The 19,168-nt window shown below is 34.2% G+C and overlaps 1 protein-coding gene across 1 annotated transcript in view; it reads left to right on the forward strand.

Annotated features, from left to right (window-relative positions):
* Positions 1-9,918: 9,918 nt before the first annotated feature.
* LOC127857460 (atrial natriuretic peptide receptor 1-like) overlaps positions 9,919-19,168 on the forward strand; it is a 29,809-nt gene continuing 20,559 nt past the window's right edge. Inside the window, exons 1-7 of the mRNA XM_052393855.1 lie at positions 9,919-10,015; positions 13,359-13,445; positions 14,967-15,104; positions 15,466-15,601; positions 16,018-16,109; positions 17,546-17,643; positions 18,353-18,458. Of these exons, the coding sequence (XP_052249815.1) occupies positions 9,974-10,015; positions 13,359-13,445; positions 14,967-15,104; positions 15,466-15,601; positions 16,018-16,109; positions 17,546-17,643; positions 18,353-18,458 (699 nt within the window). The 5' untranslated portion in view covers positions 9,919-9,973. The remainder of the gene's footprint in view (positions 10,016-13,358; positions 13,446-14,966; positions 15,105-15,465; positions 15,602-16,017; positions 16,110-17,545; positions 17,644-18,352; positions 18,459-19,168) is intronic.

Raw genomic sequence — 19,168 nt, forward strand, 5'->3', positions numbered from 1 at the left:
CAAGAAAAATATTTGAAATAAATTCATTACTTTCATGAACTGTTGGAATAATAGCCCCAGCCTTCAACATATTTTCAAATTCATTATCAATTAATTATATTTCAAAATCATTGAATGAAATTTTATTTGGAGGTTTCTTTTGATGTGGAGAATTATCAAATACAATTCTGTATCCTTGTATGGTTTCAAGTACCCATTCATCTGATGTTATTGCTTTCAATTACCATTATTTTGAAGACCTTGCTTGGTTTGGGGCTTGAGGCGCAGTTGTGCTGAACTTCTTCTGGCTTTTGAAGTCATGTTTATGGCCAAACTGCCCATAGTCAGTCACTGCCGCCTATCTGCTGGAGCCGTATGTTCCACGGCCATATGGGCGAACCCTCCATCTGCCCCGTCGGCCCCTAATAGGACCAACAGAAGTGGGTTTTTTCATGGGATATTTCTCAACTCTAACAATAGTTTCACACTTTTTCAGTTCTTTACTCACATCATTACCAAACAAGTAACTTGAAATAGGTCTATTAATATTGCAAATACTTGAATACTTTTGTATAAGGAAAGGTCTCAACAAATACCTTCGCCGGACACTCATATTAAATTGGACTTGGCCAAGCATTGTCAATGAATCTGCAATAAGTGCTTTTTATTTCTGGAGCTTTGTCAATATGTGGCTTTAAGAGTTTAGCCAATGTTAAAATGGGTATCATACCCGCAGTAACCAGATTCTGAGTATCCCATAATAAAAGGTCAGTGGTTTGAACCCTACGGTGACGTGCGAGATCGCCCAAAATTTCCTCATTAACTTTTGGTGCCGACATAAATTGGCAATCGGACGGTATTTTGTATTTGTCTACCGTTTCATTCGCATTACACATATGAGTGCACCAATAATTGATTGATTTGGCCAAGGTAACTGGGTCACCCAATTCTGGTGCCTTCAATTTTGCCTGTGGCCATAAATCATCATCAGGATTTTTATCATCAAAATCATCAAAAAGAGAATTCTCAAATCTGTTCGAAAACAAACAATTTACGTTTGATTTTGACTTGTTTAGATTATACGAAACTGAATCTTTATTCGGTTGCACCAATCCTTAAAATCATTTTCAATAAATCTCTAATATCCGGCAAATTCCCTAATGACTGGAAACAGGCAAATGTATTCCCTGTATTCAAAAAAGCGACAAACATAATGCCATCAACTACAGGCCTATATCTTTAACATGTATTTGTTGTTAAATCCCGGAACATATTATTTCTAGTAACGTGATGACCCACTTGGAAAACAATGACATCCTCTATGACTTGCAATATGGTTTTAGATCTAAACGCTCATGTGAAACTCAGCTAGTCCCTTTCCTTCAAAATCTTTACAAATCCCAATGATGAAAACACTCAAACTGATGTCATCATCATGAACCTTGCCAAGGCGTTCGATAAAGTGCCCCATAAACATCTTATATACAAACTCAACTATTATGGTATACAATGTAATGCTCTAAATTGAATAACATATTTTGTTCATGACCGTACTCAAACGGTCGTCCTGGAGGGCCAATCATCACAAAAAGTTCCAGTCACATCTGGCGTCCCCCAGGGAACTGTCTTTAGGCCTATCCTATTCCTCATCTATATCAACGACCTGCCGGACTACTTGCAACACAGCACACTTCGCCTGTTTGCAGATGACAGCATTATCTATAGAGAGATAAAGTGCAACCAGGATGCCCAAAAGCTGCAAAGTGATCTGGAGGCTGCTGGTAGATGGGAGCAGGATTGGCTCATGTTAATCCATCATGATAAATGCAACGTGTTAAGCATCACCCGTCAAGCTAGACCTGTCTTCTTCCAATATCAGCTACCTAACCATACCTTAGAAAGAGTAAAATCATCAAAATACTTAGGCGTAACTATCCAAGACAACTTGAAGTGGGATCAACATATAAATTCTATCACCAGTAAATCAAACCAATCACTAGGATTCCTTCGCAGAAATCTCAAAATAAATGCCCCTAAAGTTAAGGAATATGCATAGTTAGTAATAGTAAGACCAAAACTTGAATATTCTTCAACAGTTTGGGATCCACATAATAGTAATTAAATTAACCATATTGAAAAGGTGCAAAAAAGAGCAGCTCGTTTCGTCACAAATTATTATCGTACTGGACCAAACTCAAAATCAGTCACAGAAATTATTAATAAACTTAATTGGCCTTCACTTGAAGTTAAACGAGCAAGAGCAAGATTTATACTTTTCTATAAAAATGTTAACAACATAGTAGCCATTCCATCAGTCACAATTAGCAACCTGTTAATTATAAAATCTTCTTATATGAGTACTAGGCACTCACACAATCATATATACAGACATATAGGTGTACTTTACGATCCATACAAGTTCTCCTTTTATCCTAGAACCATCCGTCAGTGGGACATGTTGCCTATCACGGCCTGTACAGCAGGCACAGTCGACATCTTCAAATCAGTTGTCACTTTGCCTGTTGTATTGCAAGTAATTTCTCAGCAAGCTTAAACAGCAACCAGTGTACATAGTTTTATCCGTGACACTATTTTGCTTCTGACACAAGCCTGTATATACAAAACTTTTATCTGGCACTATTTTGGCTTCTGATCCAAACTTGTATCATGCACAAAAGTTACCCAGCACCAGTACATAATCATCAGTTAGGTTTATCCTAGTATGGTGGAGTACTGGTATCACAAAGAAGAAGAAGAAGAAGAAGAAGAAGAAGAAGAAGAAGAAGAAGAAAAAGAAGAAGAAGAAGAAGAAGAAGAAGAAGAAGAAAAAGAAGAAAAAGAAGAAATTATCAGACATTTCTGCCTCGTAACTATCGCTATCTGAGCTATGCAACATACCATGAGTTGGAATCGAAGCAGTTTGTTTCTGTAACTCCAAAACTGCCCATAATTTGTCAACAGTTTCGGAAGTGAGCTTGTTTAAATCAACAACGTTATGCGACACAACCTCGTGTCCGCCACTGTTGTTTTTGTCGCTCATTACTCGTTCGTGTGATTCCTCTGTCTTTATCGTTACGCGTTACTTTGCGTACAACTGACCGCAGTGGGACTCTCTGCGGGGATTTACTCGTTATCTCGTATTCGTCATTCGACCCTCAATCATTCGAATTACTTGTGTCAGATTCGTAATTAACAGAATTGTTTTAACTGTGGTCAAAGAGAGACAAGACATCGTCTTGCTTACCACTTCTCTTGCGTATTGACATCGTCAAGTAAAAATGTGGGCTTAAAAAAAGCCTACAATTAAACAAAAGTTGAGTAAATACTTTACTAATATTTAACAAACAACAACACAATTAACAATTCGCGTTTGAATTTCAAACAATTCAAGAGCATACCACGTGGTCACTTACCAACCCAATGTTCAGCTGTGTTAAAGAACATGTGACCGGGTCGCTAAAATGACTATGAGATTTGCATGTGGATCTCGAGCTTTTATGAATGATTGGTCACGTGGTGTAAGGTCATTTTTTAACCTTTAAAGTGCGACTATTTTGCGAGTCACTAGAGTGATATGCTTGTATATGAGAGCCGTAGGCCATCGAAAATAATGCGAGAATCGTTCGCATTAAACATCCTATGCCTAGGGAACCGCCTGATTTGAATTCAAACCGCTTCGGGAGCGCATTACTAGATTATTTATTGCAATGAATGTTTGAGTTGTTAACGGTAGATTATATAATATAGGTAGAATAACGTGTTTAATACATAATGGGCAAAGTTACGTTGACTGTCTGTTAAACGGTTGCCCAAATTTGAAAATAGCGTTCACTTTGCAATTCGATATTTTAATAAATTTTCTAATCATGCCCCTAGAATATAATTTAAAAATTGGGACAACTAGCAGAAACTATGAGCGATGACGAACAACATTTATGAGATGGAATCCTATTCACAATGCAGCTTTTATTTTTTAATTATCGAGCGACATTGTAAATCTCGAGTAAAGTTTATTTCTGAGAATAGAAGCTAACGCTGATACAGAGTTGCTAGCTTCAATGTTTACACATTATTTAACGTCTAAAGGTAAACCCTATTTCACGCACACTATTAACTGCGATGCAAATCAATCGTTTCACACGACATACATAAACATAAATGGTATAATGCGGAGTGCGAAATTAAACGTAAAGAATATGACGATGTTTTATACAAAAATAGCAAAATTAATACCGAGAGCAATCTCCAGTCAGTATTGGAAGAAAAAAAATATACATATATTTGTCCTTAATGCAAGACTGATTTTAATCGATATTTAGGACGCAAGATTGACAGCAAAAAATCAAATGCACCTAAAGAATTTAGGAAAACGTTTAAAAAAAGATCCCGGATCCGAACGGAGAAATAGTTTAAATAAATTTTAAATTATATTATAAAGGATTATCAAACCTACTGCTCCTGGGATTTGGGTGAACGTTTTGTCGATAGGAAAAGTCCCTATAGTTCTCAAGAGCTACGTTTCTAAAAGCTTAGAATTTTACTATGATCTATATTACTTCTAGTATTAGGCTGAACATTGCTCGTATAACCTCCTAGTATGAGATTTGTGTGTAAGTGTTTGCGTGTTTTCTTCTCAAATAGAACTGAACATTTCTTGAAAATCTTACAAAAGTGTCCATGTAATCAGTCGTGCATTGGAACTGTTATTTAATCATATTTTAAAGTCCGGGATATTCCCTCACAGCTTGGCAACGGGTCGGAGTATTCCCCTTTATATAAAAGGCAGTCCGTCTATACCCAACAATTATCGAGGTATTGAATGAAAATATTTTATATTCAGCATGAAATACAGAAATCAAATACCAACAATGAACTGTTTTATCAATTATTCAAACCTGAAGATTAAAATTGAAAAAGAAATAGCCCTAAACAATGACACACTTTATATATTTGACAAAAAATGGAAACACATTAAACTACCATAAACAAGTCCAGTATGTTTTCTACCCACTTTATGCACCTCATCCTTTCATAATTATTCTGTTGTTTTTCTTTTTCTGTCTTTCTTAAAACACCCAAAGAAAAGAAAAAAATACATATTAAATCTTTTTTTTAGTCTAAAGGAAACCACATGGTCCAAAAAATATATATTAGCATATCTTGTATAACATGTCTGAAAATTATTGCTGCTACATGGTATCATTTTGTTTAATGATTATATGCATGTATACAGTGTATGTCTTATATTGAATATAAAAAACAATTATCGAGGTATAACACTTGTGAGTTGTTTTGCTTAGTTAATCACAACTATTATAAACGTACGCTTACACCATTGTGCTACTGCTACTGAAATTGTAACTTAAGGCACAGTTCTGTTTTAACCCGGGTTATGGTACAGTCGATGCAATATTTCGCATTCAATTATTGATTGAAAGATATCAATAATTAAGAAAAACTATTATGCTGTTTTGTTGATTATTTAAATGCATATTGCTTAACGGTCGAATGCATCTCTTTTTTAAGCTCAATCGGTCTGACACCGATGGCAAATTGTTTTCCGTTCTTCGATCCTTGTATAATCGGCTTAAATTGGGTCATAACTATGGATAGTATTTCCGATTTTTTTAATCCGACATCGCTTTATTACAAGGAAAGATATGTTCGCCAATAAAGTTTTCATAATTCTTAAACGACTTTGAGTTGCATTTACAAGCTGATATAAATGCGGGTATTACTATTGATCAATGTAACTTCTATTATTCGCTTACGACGCAGTCCTAATCTCACATTCCGCTGAGGGCTTACAGTCGTCTATTAACGATTTGTTAGAGCATGGCATGAAGTGGAATTTAACGGATAATGTCGACAAAAAATATTTTTCGTAAAAGCACATTACAGATATAGTTGGATTTATAACAATTATCCAATGGAAATCGTGAACAATTTTAATTATTTAGGAATAGTTATGTCAAGCAGCGGCGCATTTATGCAAGCCACAATTGCTTTATCTCCCATAGCACTAAACGCTTGGCGATGAACGCAATATTACTGTATATTGCAGATGAGTACAATTTTGTTCTAACATGTCCGTTATATGATACTATTAGAAATACACGTATAAATGATGTTAACAAAAGAAGACCAGTATGCTAATTTTTTTACATTTGCTGAATGAGACCAGACAAGCTACAATGATACTTCTAGATGGTTTCTCTATTTATGCTTTTAAACTTAGAGCCAAACGTGTTTAGCTTTATGAGAGATTATCTTTTTCCCAGAATTGATATTCGTTTGTATAATTTCTAACTGCACACTTTTTTCTCAGTCACTAACGGATTTTAAACATTCTTTAAACTCTGTTGAAAAATTAAGAGCTTTTTCTTACATACAACATTTTCACAATTTTTTTTTCAACATTTATAAAAGTTGTTTTTATTCTGAGGCATGTGAATCAATTATTTCGTTATTGTAGTTTTTTTTTGCCGATGAACTGTATATGCTTAAGTCACAAATAAACGATATTTTCGGGTCTGTTTCATAGTAAACACAATATCAGCATATACATGTCACGTTTTAAACGCAACAACAAAGCCAGATATTAGGTATACATCTTTGATGGTCTCTAGTTTCTTTTTGGAAAAATCTAAAGAATGCTGCACGTTTTTGTTAAGCAAACGATGGGTTCAATCGATTCGAGATTGAAGTCACAAAGAGTTTTACTAGCACTATAATGAACCGCAACAACAATAATACTTAGCAATCGGTTCTTAATGTTATCCCTTGTAATAATGTTTCTCTTAAACCGACGTTTTTCTTTAATTATCAGCTCGTTTAGTTCATCGTAATCTATAAGTAAAGGAATTGGAGATTGGAAACGAAAATAATTATACTTTATCTATAGTGACCAATAGAAATAGATCAAAATCAAATATGCAAATTAGGTTCTCAGATGTTGCTTTATACGGAAAGTTACAGTACATTGTCATATTGGTTTAACATTTAAGAGACCGTTAAACTGAAGCAAGCATTCATGCGGTGATACGAATTCGACATTATCTGAATCATAATGAAGTTTAATATGGAGACTTCATTAAAAAAAAGTTTTGAATGTTTTCCGCGCAGGAGGACCATATTTATTGACACAGAGATAATTGTGTGTTCAATTAGAATGCATACTTACAACAGTCAAGTTTAAAAACATAGCGGTTGTGAAATAGGCAACACATTCATTTTACATTAAGAGTCCTGTTTGATGAGGTAGCAGAAGCATGAACTTCTATCTCGTGCTGAAACCTGCTGAAAGGTAATTAATGTGGACTCAACATCTAGAAATCAGGAAATCCGATTCTAAGATGACACTGAAAATAAAGTATATCATGTCAATAACAGTCCTTATTGGGTTCGCAACTTGCGAAACCGAGTCGCTAGTGGAAATATTTGAGTGCAACAATACCAGCTCCGACACAAACATCACTGTCGGCGTCTTGATTGAACGGTCGACATCTCTGTACATTCCGTTTATGATTAATAAAACTTATGGAATCGTGCAACTTGGTTTTAACCGGACTTGCGAAATGCTTCAGGGGATTTCTAATGTGGTAAGAACTTGCGTCAAATAGATATTCATACAAACTGGTGTTATTATTTAGTATTTTGGGCTTTAAGTTCTTCGTTTATGTTTCGTGCATACTGCGAATTTCATAGTTAATATAATTACATAACGACAATTTTTAAGAAGAAAGTGTGTGAGCTATCTACCTTACATATTTCAAGAAAATGTTATTTTTATATCAAATTTTACATTAAAATTGAAAGATAAGATTAAATTCAAGAATAAAATTAATCATACATCCCCAACCTGACTAAATAGCTATAGAAATAGATTGACGCCATCAGTAAGTTCCAGCAGAATTTAATTGAATTCAAAATAGCAATTATAGAAAACTAGTAAATAAGCCTATCCAGACATTTAGGAAGGATTTCCAGACATGCTGACCGAGTACGGCAAACATTTGTGGTTAGGTAATTAAAAGATTTTCCTCTTATCGTGACTTTATACTATTTCGGTAGTGTTTGTTTTCTCATCTTGAAAGCAAAACTGTGTTTATCGATGGTCAATTATGTCTTCCCTTGACGATTAAGTGACCGCTGCAGACCCAGATTCCAATTCTGCAATATGTAATTTAACACGTATTAATAACTGGGCCACACTTTGTGTTGTTTGAACATACAGATAGTGATCCGGAATTTATTACACTGAAAAGTGCTTCATCCTTTACGCTCTGCACAGACACAGATATGTAGCCAACGTTCAGAGGATATCACTCGAATCAGCCTACGAAATATTCGTATATATTCATTCGTGTCTGCTGGCATTATGAAAATGTCTTTTAAGGTGAAAAGTTGGGTATAATAGCTACGCCGAAAAAGCGCATTACTGTTCTATACCGATGTTCAAGTCAAAGATTGGTTGACAACTGTAAGGGTAACAAGTAATACATCAACAACAAAGTAAAGGCCTGTATTTATGACTACCTAATTCATGATTTAAAGGATTGCTCGCATTTTAATTGTCATCAATAATCTTATTGTTTATTGTGAATTTGTATATGGTGTCGAAAATCAAAAGTTTTGTATAGTGAATTTCCATACTGAAATTATATTCTTAGTGCGATATGCATTCTATATTCCAACAATATTCATTTAATATGATGGTGATAGCAAATTTTCTTGTATATTTGGTTTTCATTATACCATTTTCATCATACTTTCAATGCTTCCAGAACGTCAAAAAAGGGACATGTTGTTGTTATTTTGTCTAAGTTATATATTTAACATAAATAGGATGACAAACAGTGCACACAAATCTCGACCGATGCGTTAAGACACAATCTTATACATTTGAATTGCTTGTGTTTATTTCAAACTTGCGATTAAAAAAGTTATAAACTTATTTTAACAAATTAGTTTCGTCTAAGATTCTGCAATAGCGAACAACTTTAGTGCCTTCAGTGCTCTAATTTATATTTGCATTAGGGTTTATGAGTATACGATGTGCATGATTTTATTAAGGCCTTTAATAAAGTGGTAAGCTCATCGAGGACAAGTATGCTTCAATCGATTAAATGGCCTATAGTTTATGTTTGTATTTGTTTATTTATTTATTAATTCGTTCGTTCGATCGTTCATTCATTCATTCAGTAATTAATTAATTAATTAAGTTATTTATTTATTTATGTATTTATTTATGTATTTATTTATGTATTTATTTATTCATTTATTAGGCATTCAATAATTTAATTTCATGCAAAATATTAGAGACTTTGTGAATGTCAGTCATGGTTTCCATATACCGTGTAATACTTGTGAACACGTATCTATTCACAGAGACTAGTGATGATGCCTTGTGATGTGCCCACATGTGTGTCACTTAAGTGGGGCGCTCTTGCGGCAGAGATGCGCTACACTTACAACCCGCACGTGATTATCGGGCCGGGTGAGATTTCTTATATAACTCGAACGTCACTTTAACATAGGAAATATATAAACTTACATGTTTGTTCACACAACTAACTATAATATAAAATTGGTGCGTGGAAAATAAGCCTTCAGCAATGTACATTTGCTGCATACAACATCAGAAAATAATTAGCGGGTGCGTAGAAAACACGGTGATTTACATTTCGGATATATTTAATCATATAGAACGCTGAACCCACTTTGTACTAGAAATTTTAAAAGGGAAAAGGGCTCAATGCACTTGCGTCAGGTATCCTCTTAGAGACACACACGCTGATCTAAGACGACCATATACGCACGGACATACATCCAGTTTTTTGAAGGCACGCATGATACGCTCACTCTCACAGGCTGCAGCAACTCCGTTATGACCGTGTCTCGCATGGCGGTGGCCTGGAACCAGCCCCACATCACGTACGTCGGGACGGACGAGGAGCTTGGAAACAAGAAGGAGTTCGCCTTGCTAACCCGGATGTCATACACCATGAATGGCTTCGCCCGCTTCTACATCGAGGTAGGTTATCCCGTGAGCCGTTTTTTTCTATGGTTCAGCGCAGTTGCAGAAGACGATTTAGTTTTTTGTCTTCTACTCCCTCTGTATAATGTTTTTAGATGAAGATTATAATTGCAAAAAGAAACTGAATGTATCGCACGTGAGTTAATTAACCCGTTAGATCAGCGTTGGTGAAAGGTTGTGCTTATAGTGGAGTTATTTATATTTATAAAAATAGAAAAAAAAAGTTAAATGAGCGGCAAAGGTTAAACAGATTAGAATGTGCGGTCGGTGCGGATTCGTCCGGAATAACAGTCACCGCAGTGAAATTATTCCCTGTTACTAAAAAGCACACTCATTTTCTGTGCGCGCGGAATTCAGAAATATGTTAGCATGTTGATGTGTAATTAATGGTTTAGCCGTGGAATAAAATCACGCCTAGGATTTCCGAGCTGTTCTTTTATACGTGGCAAGTCTGATATATTACTTATATATGTCAGTTGTTTCTTTTTATCATACCTCTTCTACCCAGCGTGATAACAAATTATAAAATGTAATCGCTACGACTCTGTGTTGTGTGGCGTTTGATTATGTATTACATGTTGGTATCAAATTGTTTTTTGTTTTTTTTGCTGAATGTGATAATTTTCTGCCAAAAGTGAAGACTTCGTCCTTGATTCCGACTAGCATGTCATGCCTGCGAATATTGTATGACATAAACGCCAAATGACCTTGATACATTTATATTAGTTGCCTTTGTATCCGGTCGATATCAACTTGTGACAAATGTAGCATTGAACGTTACTACCCTATCGTTTTTATTATGTCTTACCTGTTATATTAACGTTTAAAAGATTATTTACACAACTGCACGGCCAAACACATGCAGCTTCATATCATGATTCATTATGTTATTATTTTGCTCCATTGGTCGTTGTCGGCTCTGTTACTACTTAAAAGTTTCTCGGGTGCACTTAAGTATACACTCATGTATACTACAATTTACTCCGCGTACAGAAAATGCTCATTAAGGCTTCCTTACATTTTCAGTTTTTATAACTATCTTGTATTTTTGACAAGATGGAAGTGGCTAACCATTTTAATAGTTTTTTTTACAACAGTAGCATCTAAACTTGTGTAATAATTGCCAAAACCGTTAGGAACATTTGGCAAATATTTCGTGTCTGCTTTTTATTTTTAAAAATGTTTTTTTAGAAACAGATGCTCTTTCTCTATTGTTACAGAAAACAATATACTTAAGTACCTAATTAAACTTATTGTCAGTAAAGCAACATGTCTAGACGGTATTTCATCACGTTTTGTAAGAGATGGAGCTTCTATTATTTGTTGTCCACTTACTCATGTCATTAGTTTATCTGTAATACAATGTGTTGTACCTGATGACTTTAAAGCGGCAAGAGTTGTTCCATTGTATAAAAAGAGTAATACAAACGAAGTTGGCAACTAGAGACCTGTATCAATTTTGTGTATACAGGTAGTTTCAAAAATACTTGTTTATGAACAAGTAGAAAAATATCTGAATAAGCAGAAGTTATTTATGAGTTTCAGTCAGGATTTAGGAGATCTTTCTCAACCGACACATGTCTGATACATCTATCTGACTATATAAGGGTCAACTTAGATAAGGGTAATTATGTTGGTATGGTTCTACGCGATTTGCACAAAGCGTTAGATACTGTTGGCCATTTTATACTTTTTGATAAACTGAAAATTATAGGGGTTTTCTGTGATGTTATTACATAGCTCGAATCATACTTATCTAGTCGTAAACAATGTACGGATGTTTCTGGTATACAATCATCATTGAAAATGTCACTTGTGTTGTGCCCCAAGGCTCAATACTTGGGCCTCTGCTATTGTTAATATATGTGAATAACATGGCAGAAGTTGTAAACAATAAGCTGTCATTATATGCCGATGATTCTGCTATACTGGTGTCTGATAAGTCTAAACTTGATATTGAGTGTTTATTAGCACAGGATCGGGAAAGAGTTAGTAACTGGTTAGTTGACAATAAATTGTCTTTACACCTGGGTAAAACAGAATCAATTTTATTTGGCTCTAAACCTAAGTTAAAGAAGGAGTCCAACCTTAATATTCCGTGCAATGGTACAGTCATACAGCACTCAGTCTAATATTTGGGTGCTACTTTAGATCAATGTTTAAATTTTGAAAGTATGGTTACATCGGAAGGCAAATGCAAGACATAAGTTCCTATACAGAAAGCAAAGGTTTTTATCTTTAGATACTATAAAATGTTAATTATGTCATTGATTCAATGTAATGTTGATTGTTTCTGTTCTATATGGTATTATGACATTCCTAATCTGAAGAACAGACTCCAGGTCACACAGAACAAGATAATTAGGTTTATTTTCAGACTAGATCAAAGAAGTCACATCAATAAAGAATACTTTCATAAGTTCAGACTAGATCAAAGAAGTCACATCAATAAAGAATAATTTCATTAGTTGGACTGGTTACCTGTTGAAAAAAGTAGAACACATTATTCTTAATCATGTTTTTAAAATACACTCAAGCTCTGCCCCTACTTACTTGAATGAGAATTTTATGCTAGCCAGTACTGTTCATAACCAGAATACTAGATTTAGCAAAGGGTCATGTTTCAGTATCTCATATAAGGGATGTTCTTTATGGAACAGCATACCAATTGACAAAAAAGATTCCCCCAACTTACAGACATTTAAGGTTGCAGTAAAAAAGCATATTTTAAATAGCTTGTAGTTTTATTAATAAAGCCTGTAATCCCCCATATGATGTTTACTATTATTAAAATGATGTGTATTACTACTCAAATGTTAATTTGCTAAGTGTACCATCTTTAAGAACAAAGCTGTGTGCCTTTCTAGGACATGTCATTATTCTCCAGGACCACAATTCCCATTCCCTTTTTTGTGCTATCTTGGGTATGTGAGTACATGCCCTGGTACACTATGTTAGTAATTAATATTTGATTCACCAATTATACATATTTTAACAAATTATATAAAAACACACAATTATGCATTTTTTACCAAATGATTGCTATCAAATTGCTTTTAAGCTCTAGTCTTTTAGCTGATCTGTTATATTAGCATTTGTATTTCATGATATGTAGAAATTTAATTATGTTGTGTGCCATGCCATATGTATTTTATATACTGAAATAAATCCATCTATCTATCTATTTTATAGAACACTATTTTATACTTGAAAGTATAAGGGGTGCTTTAAAGTAGTACATGATTAGTACATGAGCCAAAAATGACCAATCGATCGCTACGTCTGCGTACTCCCCATACTCCCCACCGTTAATTCTAATGTTGCATTTCACTCTTTGAAGGTGGTCAAGTACTTCGGATGGTCAGACATAGCCAATATCTATGACGCAAACGATTACCGAAGCAATCTGTTTGGGACCAGTTTTCAGGTATCATGAATAAATTGGTTGCATGTATTAGTACTAGCCTTTAAGAAAAACATTATGGAACAGAAAAGTATACCCGTGTATATCAAATTAATAACAATATTTAAATTATGAAAACTTTAAACTTAAAAGCTTACTTAAATTGTTTAAATAACATGGAGTGTAACATTCAGGACAAAGAGTGCATCGTTATGAAAATAAAAGGCAATTACTTAACTATAGAGCAAATAAACTTTAATTAAAACGTGTGATGTGTAAGTCTTTTGTAAGACATTACAATAAAGCCACAAAGATCAAGTCTCTTACAAAATCAAGCAAAATGAGTCTTAGCAGATATTATGTTTCGAAATGTGGATCATTTTATAAATATACTTTACAATATTAGATAAGAAAAGCCCTGTTTCTGATACATTTTGCCATTGTTATATTATGATTCAATACACACCATGACGATTTGAAGCGAACATTCGAGAGCGAAGCAAACCAAATTCACTCGCATCCAGTCCTTTTTAATGCAAAAGCTGCAGACCTGCAAGTAGAGATACTCCGAGTGATAAGTCAAGCTGGTTCTTTGTCAAGAGGTATACAAATAGTCCATAAGGACATAACGAATAATTTCGTCAATTTCAAGCATATTATTTTCATTAATATATGTTTTAATTCTTCGTAATATAAATGAAATTTACAAAGCATGTATAGGTCGATATAACTCGAAAGTAGTATATATATATATATATATATATATATATATATATATATATATATATATATATATATATATATATATATATATATATATATATATATATATATATATGTCTATATGTGTAATTGGATTGTGTCATATGTATCGCAAGTTATTGCAAATCGTCACCATAAGTTTAATATAATAACTTCACGTATATCAATATGAATCAGGAAACTTGATTATTTCAGTATTCATATTTGCTGGTAACGCGGACCATTTCCGTCAGATGGCGATACTGGCCAAGGAAAAATCGTCGCTAAAGTTCGGAGAATACGTGCTGATATTCTTATTCACGTATTGGGGCGACCCGCATTCAGGCAACTATAACTGGGAAAGAGGGGACGATATGGACCGGGTAAAACAGTTGCTAAATCATCGTTATGATCACCATCGTCATCATGAACGTGCCCCTCATCATCATCTGTGTCAGCAACATTAGCACCACCAAAACCACGAACCGCAATCATCTACCACTACATCCACAACAACCACCATCACAATAATAATAAAAATCTTAATGATAATCATCAGCTGCACCAGAAGCATCGTTATATTAATAATTGTTGAATTCATTAAAGTTTATGACCGTATTTTTAACTCGTTGAAACATTTAGCATAAATTTTCAAATCAAGATCACATGATTTTAGGCCACTCTCAAACGACACGAACAGTGATACTTGTAAAATAGCTTTCTATATCGTGTATTATTATCCCACATACATGTCAATTCAGTACTTGTTTGTTGTTGTTTGGTTATATCCACATGTTTCCACAGGCGGCGCGGAAAGCCTACGAAACGGTGATGGTTGCGCGGCCCCGCCGGCCGGAAGACCTGCAGTTCGCGTGGTTCGAGGCGGAAGTGAAGCGTCGCGCTATGACCGAGTACAACTTCATGTGGGAAAAAGACCACGAGGTATCAAGCCTTGAACAGGGTTATCTGTACATAACTACGTTATGTCTGGTACATAAGCTTATTTCTGACAACCTGTTAGATCGTTTTTTGCATATTTAATAAATGCACATTCACATTGCCTAGTCCTATGTTAGTTAATTGACTGGGTTTTACGAAAGATAGAAAGATTCTGCTCGCTTAGTCCACAGACAAGAGATTTATAGATGTGAAGTAGAAAACCATACATACGCATTTGACTTGTATTATTGTGTTTGGTTTTTAAATAATAGTGTATTAATGATTAACAGTCGGAGAAAATTGTATCGAGGAGATTTTTGGTTAACCATTTGCGCTACAAGCATTGATTGCATGACTGTTGCAGGTGTCCCCAATGAACATAGGCCTGTACGATTCCTTCATACTGTATGCGCTTGCGCTAAATGAGACTATCGCGGCAGGCGAGAATCCTCGTGACGGGCAGAGAGTTGTTAATCGGATGTGGAACAGAACCCTTGTTGGTGAGAAATTTTATGAGAACATAACTCACCTCAAAGTATGTAGGTTCATCTGTAAATATGTTTTAATGACCAGACAAGTTAAATCGCAGTCGACAGCGCAAGTCATAAAACCCTACAATAGCGATAAGAGTTCTTTAATTGACGTATAAAGACACCCATGCAAAGGATGGAAATTATTTTCTTTTGCACAAATCCCAACAAAATGCGCATTGTTAATGGTTTAGAAATAAAAACATTCGTCTTAAATAGTTAACCTCGTTCGAAATTACAACCATCACTAATAGAGTAACATGGATAACATAACTTGTGTTGTAATGTGTTGTACATTAATCGAACATTCGGGTTGACAGCCACTTTTATATAATATTTGAAATAGACCTCGATTTGTATGTCTACATATTAAGGTTATTTTATAGGAATCGGCGGACCATTTTATATAAATCCAAACGGTGACCGAGTGGTTGATTTTACCTTACTCGACATGGTCCCAGGAACAGGACAATTCAAGGTAAGCTTTAGTGTTGTTAGTTTCATTTAAACGCATCATATTAACACATTCTTTTGAAGAGTTCTACCATTATACTGCAATTCAGATGTCATTTATACGGTATAAGTACATCATTATAACACAGGCATCATTATACCACATGCTTCCGAATTTACCTATTTTCACTTGTTTTGTTGATATTTAGTTGGTAAATTGCGGATAAATCGAATACTAGTATACAGAAACATTGGTTATACTCAGGCAATCAGACAAACAAAATATGCTATTGAGCTTTTTGTAGAACATTCCATTTTATTTCACTTCAAACGATGAGCGCGAATTAGCAATTACTTTATATATATATATATATATATATATATATATATATATATATATATATATATATATATATATATATATATATATATATATATATATATATATATATATATATATATATATATATATATATATATACTCATCTCCCTTGAAACATATAAATACTCATAATTTCACTGTATCTTCTAGATCCAACGTATTTCCTTGGTGTTTCTAGCATAGTGTTAGGGTATTAATGAATCCTAACCGGATCGTGCTCAAATACGACTATGATTTTATGTTTGTAAATAAATGTGCATGTATCTGTCCCTTCTGTGTATGTAAATTGTTCCAACGTTGGAGATGTGTAGCGGTGTTAGGGTGGGGTATATAACTGAATATGAATCATCTTTTTGGGGGGGATGTGGATTTCATAGTATGTCTGCTTCATTCTGCATCGTAACTAGGCGCACACGCCGAAGTCTTCAATGGGAATATGTAAATCTGTTTGTATTTCTGTGTATCTGGTTGTTCACACATATGTTTGTATATATATATATATATATATATATATATATATATATATATATATATATATATATATATATATATATATATATATATATATATATATATATATATATATATATATATATTAAATTTATTAAGTTTGATGAACATTTTATGAAAATTCTTCACACTTGCCTTCAAAACGTTAAAGAACTATTAACTGACACTGTCTTAATACGTCAATTGTGCAACAAAACATCGCATTATTCAAGTACATTCGACATTTTCAACAAATATACATTTCTTCATCGTCATCTATCTTTTCCATTTTAATGCACTTGGTGTAAGTGGGCGACGCTTAGTGCATAGCTATTCTTTGATCATCTGCTAAAGGAACGACTTATTCATCAAAAGAATTACCCTTTAATTCAAAATCAATCGCCTTCAACACGTTAAATACCTATTCACTCACACCGTCTTAATACGTTAATTGTTCAACAAAACATATCGTTATTCGAGAAAATTCGACATTTTAAAGAAATTGAAAATTTAGTCTCTGAAGATAACCTACCGTGTATTTACGCGTTGAAGGTAGTTGCGCAATTCAAGGGTTGGAAGAACCAATTCAGGCTGATACCGGAAGTTCCGATACACTGGCCAGTGAGCGGCAGTATTCCTCCAAACCGACCCGCGTGTGGCTTTCGCGGAGAACTCTGCGTCACTTTCTGTAAGAAACACTTTCTACATAGCAGTGGCATTATTCGCTCATTATTCACTCTTATGACTGCCATTATTATTATTATTATTATTAGTAGTAGTAGTAGTAGTAGTAGTAGTAGTAGTAGTAGTAGTAGTAGTAGTAGTAGTATTAGTATTATTAATATTAATATTATTATTATTATTATCATCATAATTAATTATGATTATTAGTTGTTTTATTATAATTATTATTAATATTATTATTATTATTATTATTATTTATTTATTTATTCATTTAAAAAATGCTGCAACGGGAGACATTTAACGCATAAACAGTTAGCCGGTTTTTCCATGGATACGCCTTTACTATGTTTACATTTGTCATACTGTTCTTCTCTAAGCGTTGTCCTCCAGTGCACTGGTGGCGATCAGTTTGAGCAGCGTCATTGTCGTCCTTGCCGTAGTCGGCATTATCATATTCATGTATGGATCACAGGAGTTATCAACTGTAGACGGTAAACCTTTATGTATACATGCTTATTTATTTGAAATGCAAATATCAATAACCAAAATTATGCTGATGGAACGGCTTAGACAATTTAAACAATTATAATAAATTCTGGACTTAAATCTTCTAATAACAGATATTTAATGATTTAATGAAGAAATAATCCGGTTTATACATGTATGAAGAAGTGTATTTCATAATCTTAATTATAGCTTAATGCTATTTTCAGGCGAGTAAAAGCGGAAGCGGATATCCCGAGTAACTGGTGGCGCGTGCGCAGTGAGGACATACATGTGACCATACAGATGCCATCAGTAATGTCCAGCACTCGTCGGGTAACACGAAGCGGCTCACGAAGTTTTGTGTTGTTGGCGTTCAAATCGTAGACTATTGCAGTCCTTCTTGTCACATATCGAGTTTAGCGATAATTATGTACATTTTCTCGTATCTTTGTAGAAATTTTTTGCCGTTTTAATCTTGCTCCAAACATTATTTCACTGAAATAGATAACTCCAAAGTATACCGATGCCGACAGGTTTTCTTATATTTGTCGAAGAAAGAAACATTAAATTAATATGTCGTATGAACACATCTGCGCAAAATAGTTGAACTTTGGGTTTTACAACAGACGCCCATTAAGTTTCCAGTGAATATTCGCAATAACTTTTGCCGTTTGTAATACTAAGCTTCTTTAGTTATTGTTAATTTCAATTCAGCAAATATCAAATGTATCAATACATTGAAATTTAGCGCCTAATGTATTAGACTATAAAGAGTTCGCCAAAAGGTATTGACAAAGCACTATTTTCTTGATACCTACGCAGCGGGTCATGCCGACAATATTGCAATGACGTCGCGGTGCGTGTATACATTGGTTTACGAATAAATATACCTGCACTAACCATTGGGAAAATTGTTGTTTGCCGGATCTTAAAACATAGTAGTTTTTCTCATATATGTTTTAAATAACCACCAAGTTTGCGTTCGCTTCTGTCAACAGCCAAATAAATATCATTATGTTTATTTTCTGTTATCGTTATCACTT

This window comes from Dreissena polymorpha, chromosome 14 (assembly GCF_020536995.1).
Source record: "Dreissena polymorpha isolate Duluth1 chromosome 14, UMN_Dpol_1.0, whole genome shotgun sequence".
Taxonomy (NCBI): Eukaryota; Metazoa; Mollusca; class Bivalvia; order Myida; family Dreissenidae; genus Dreissena; species Dreissena polymorpha.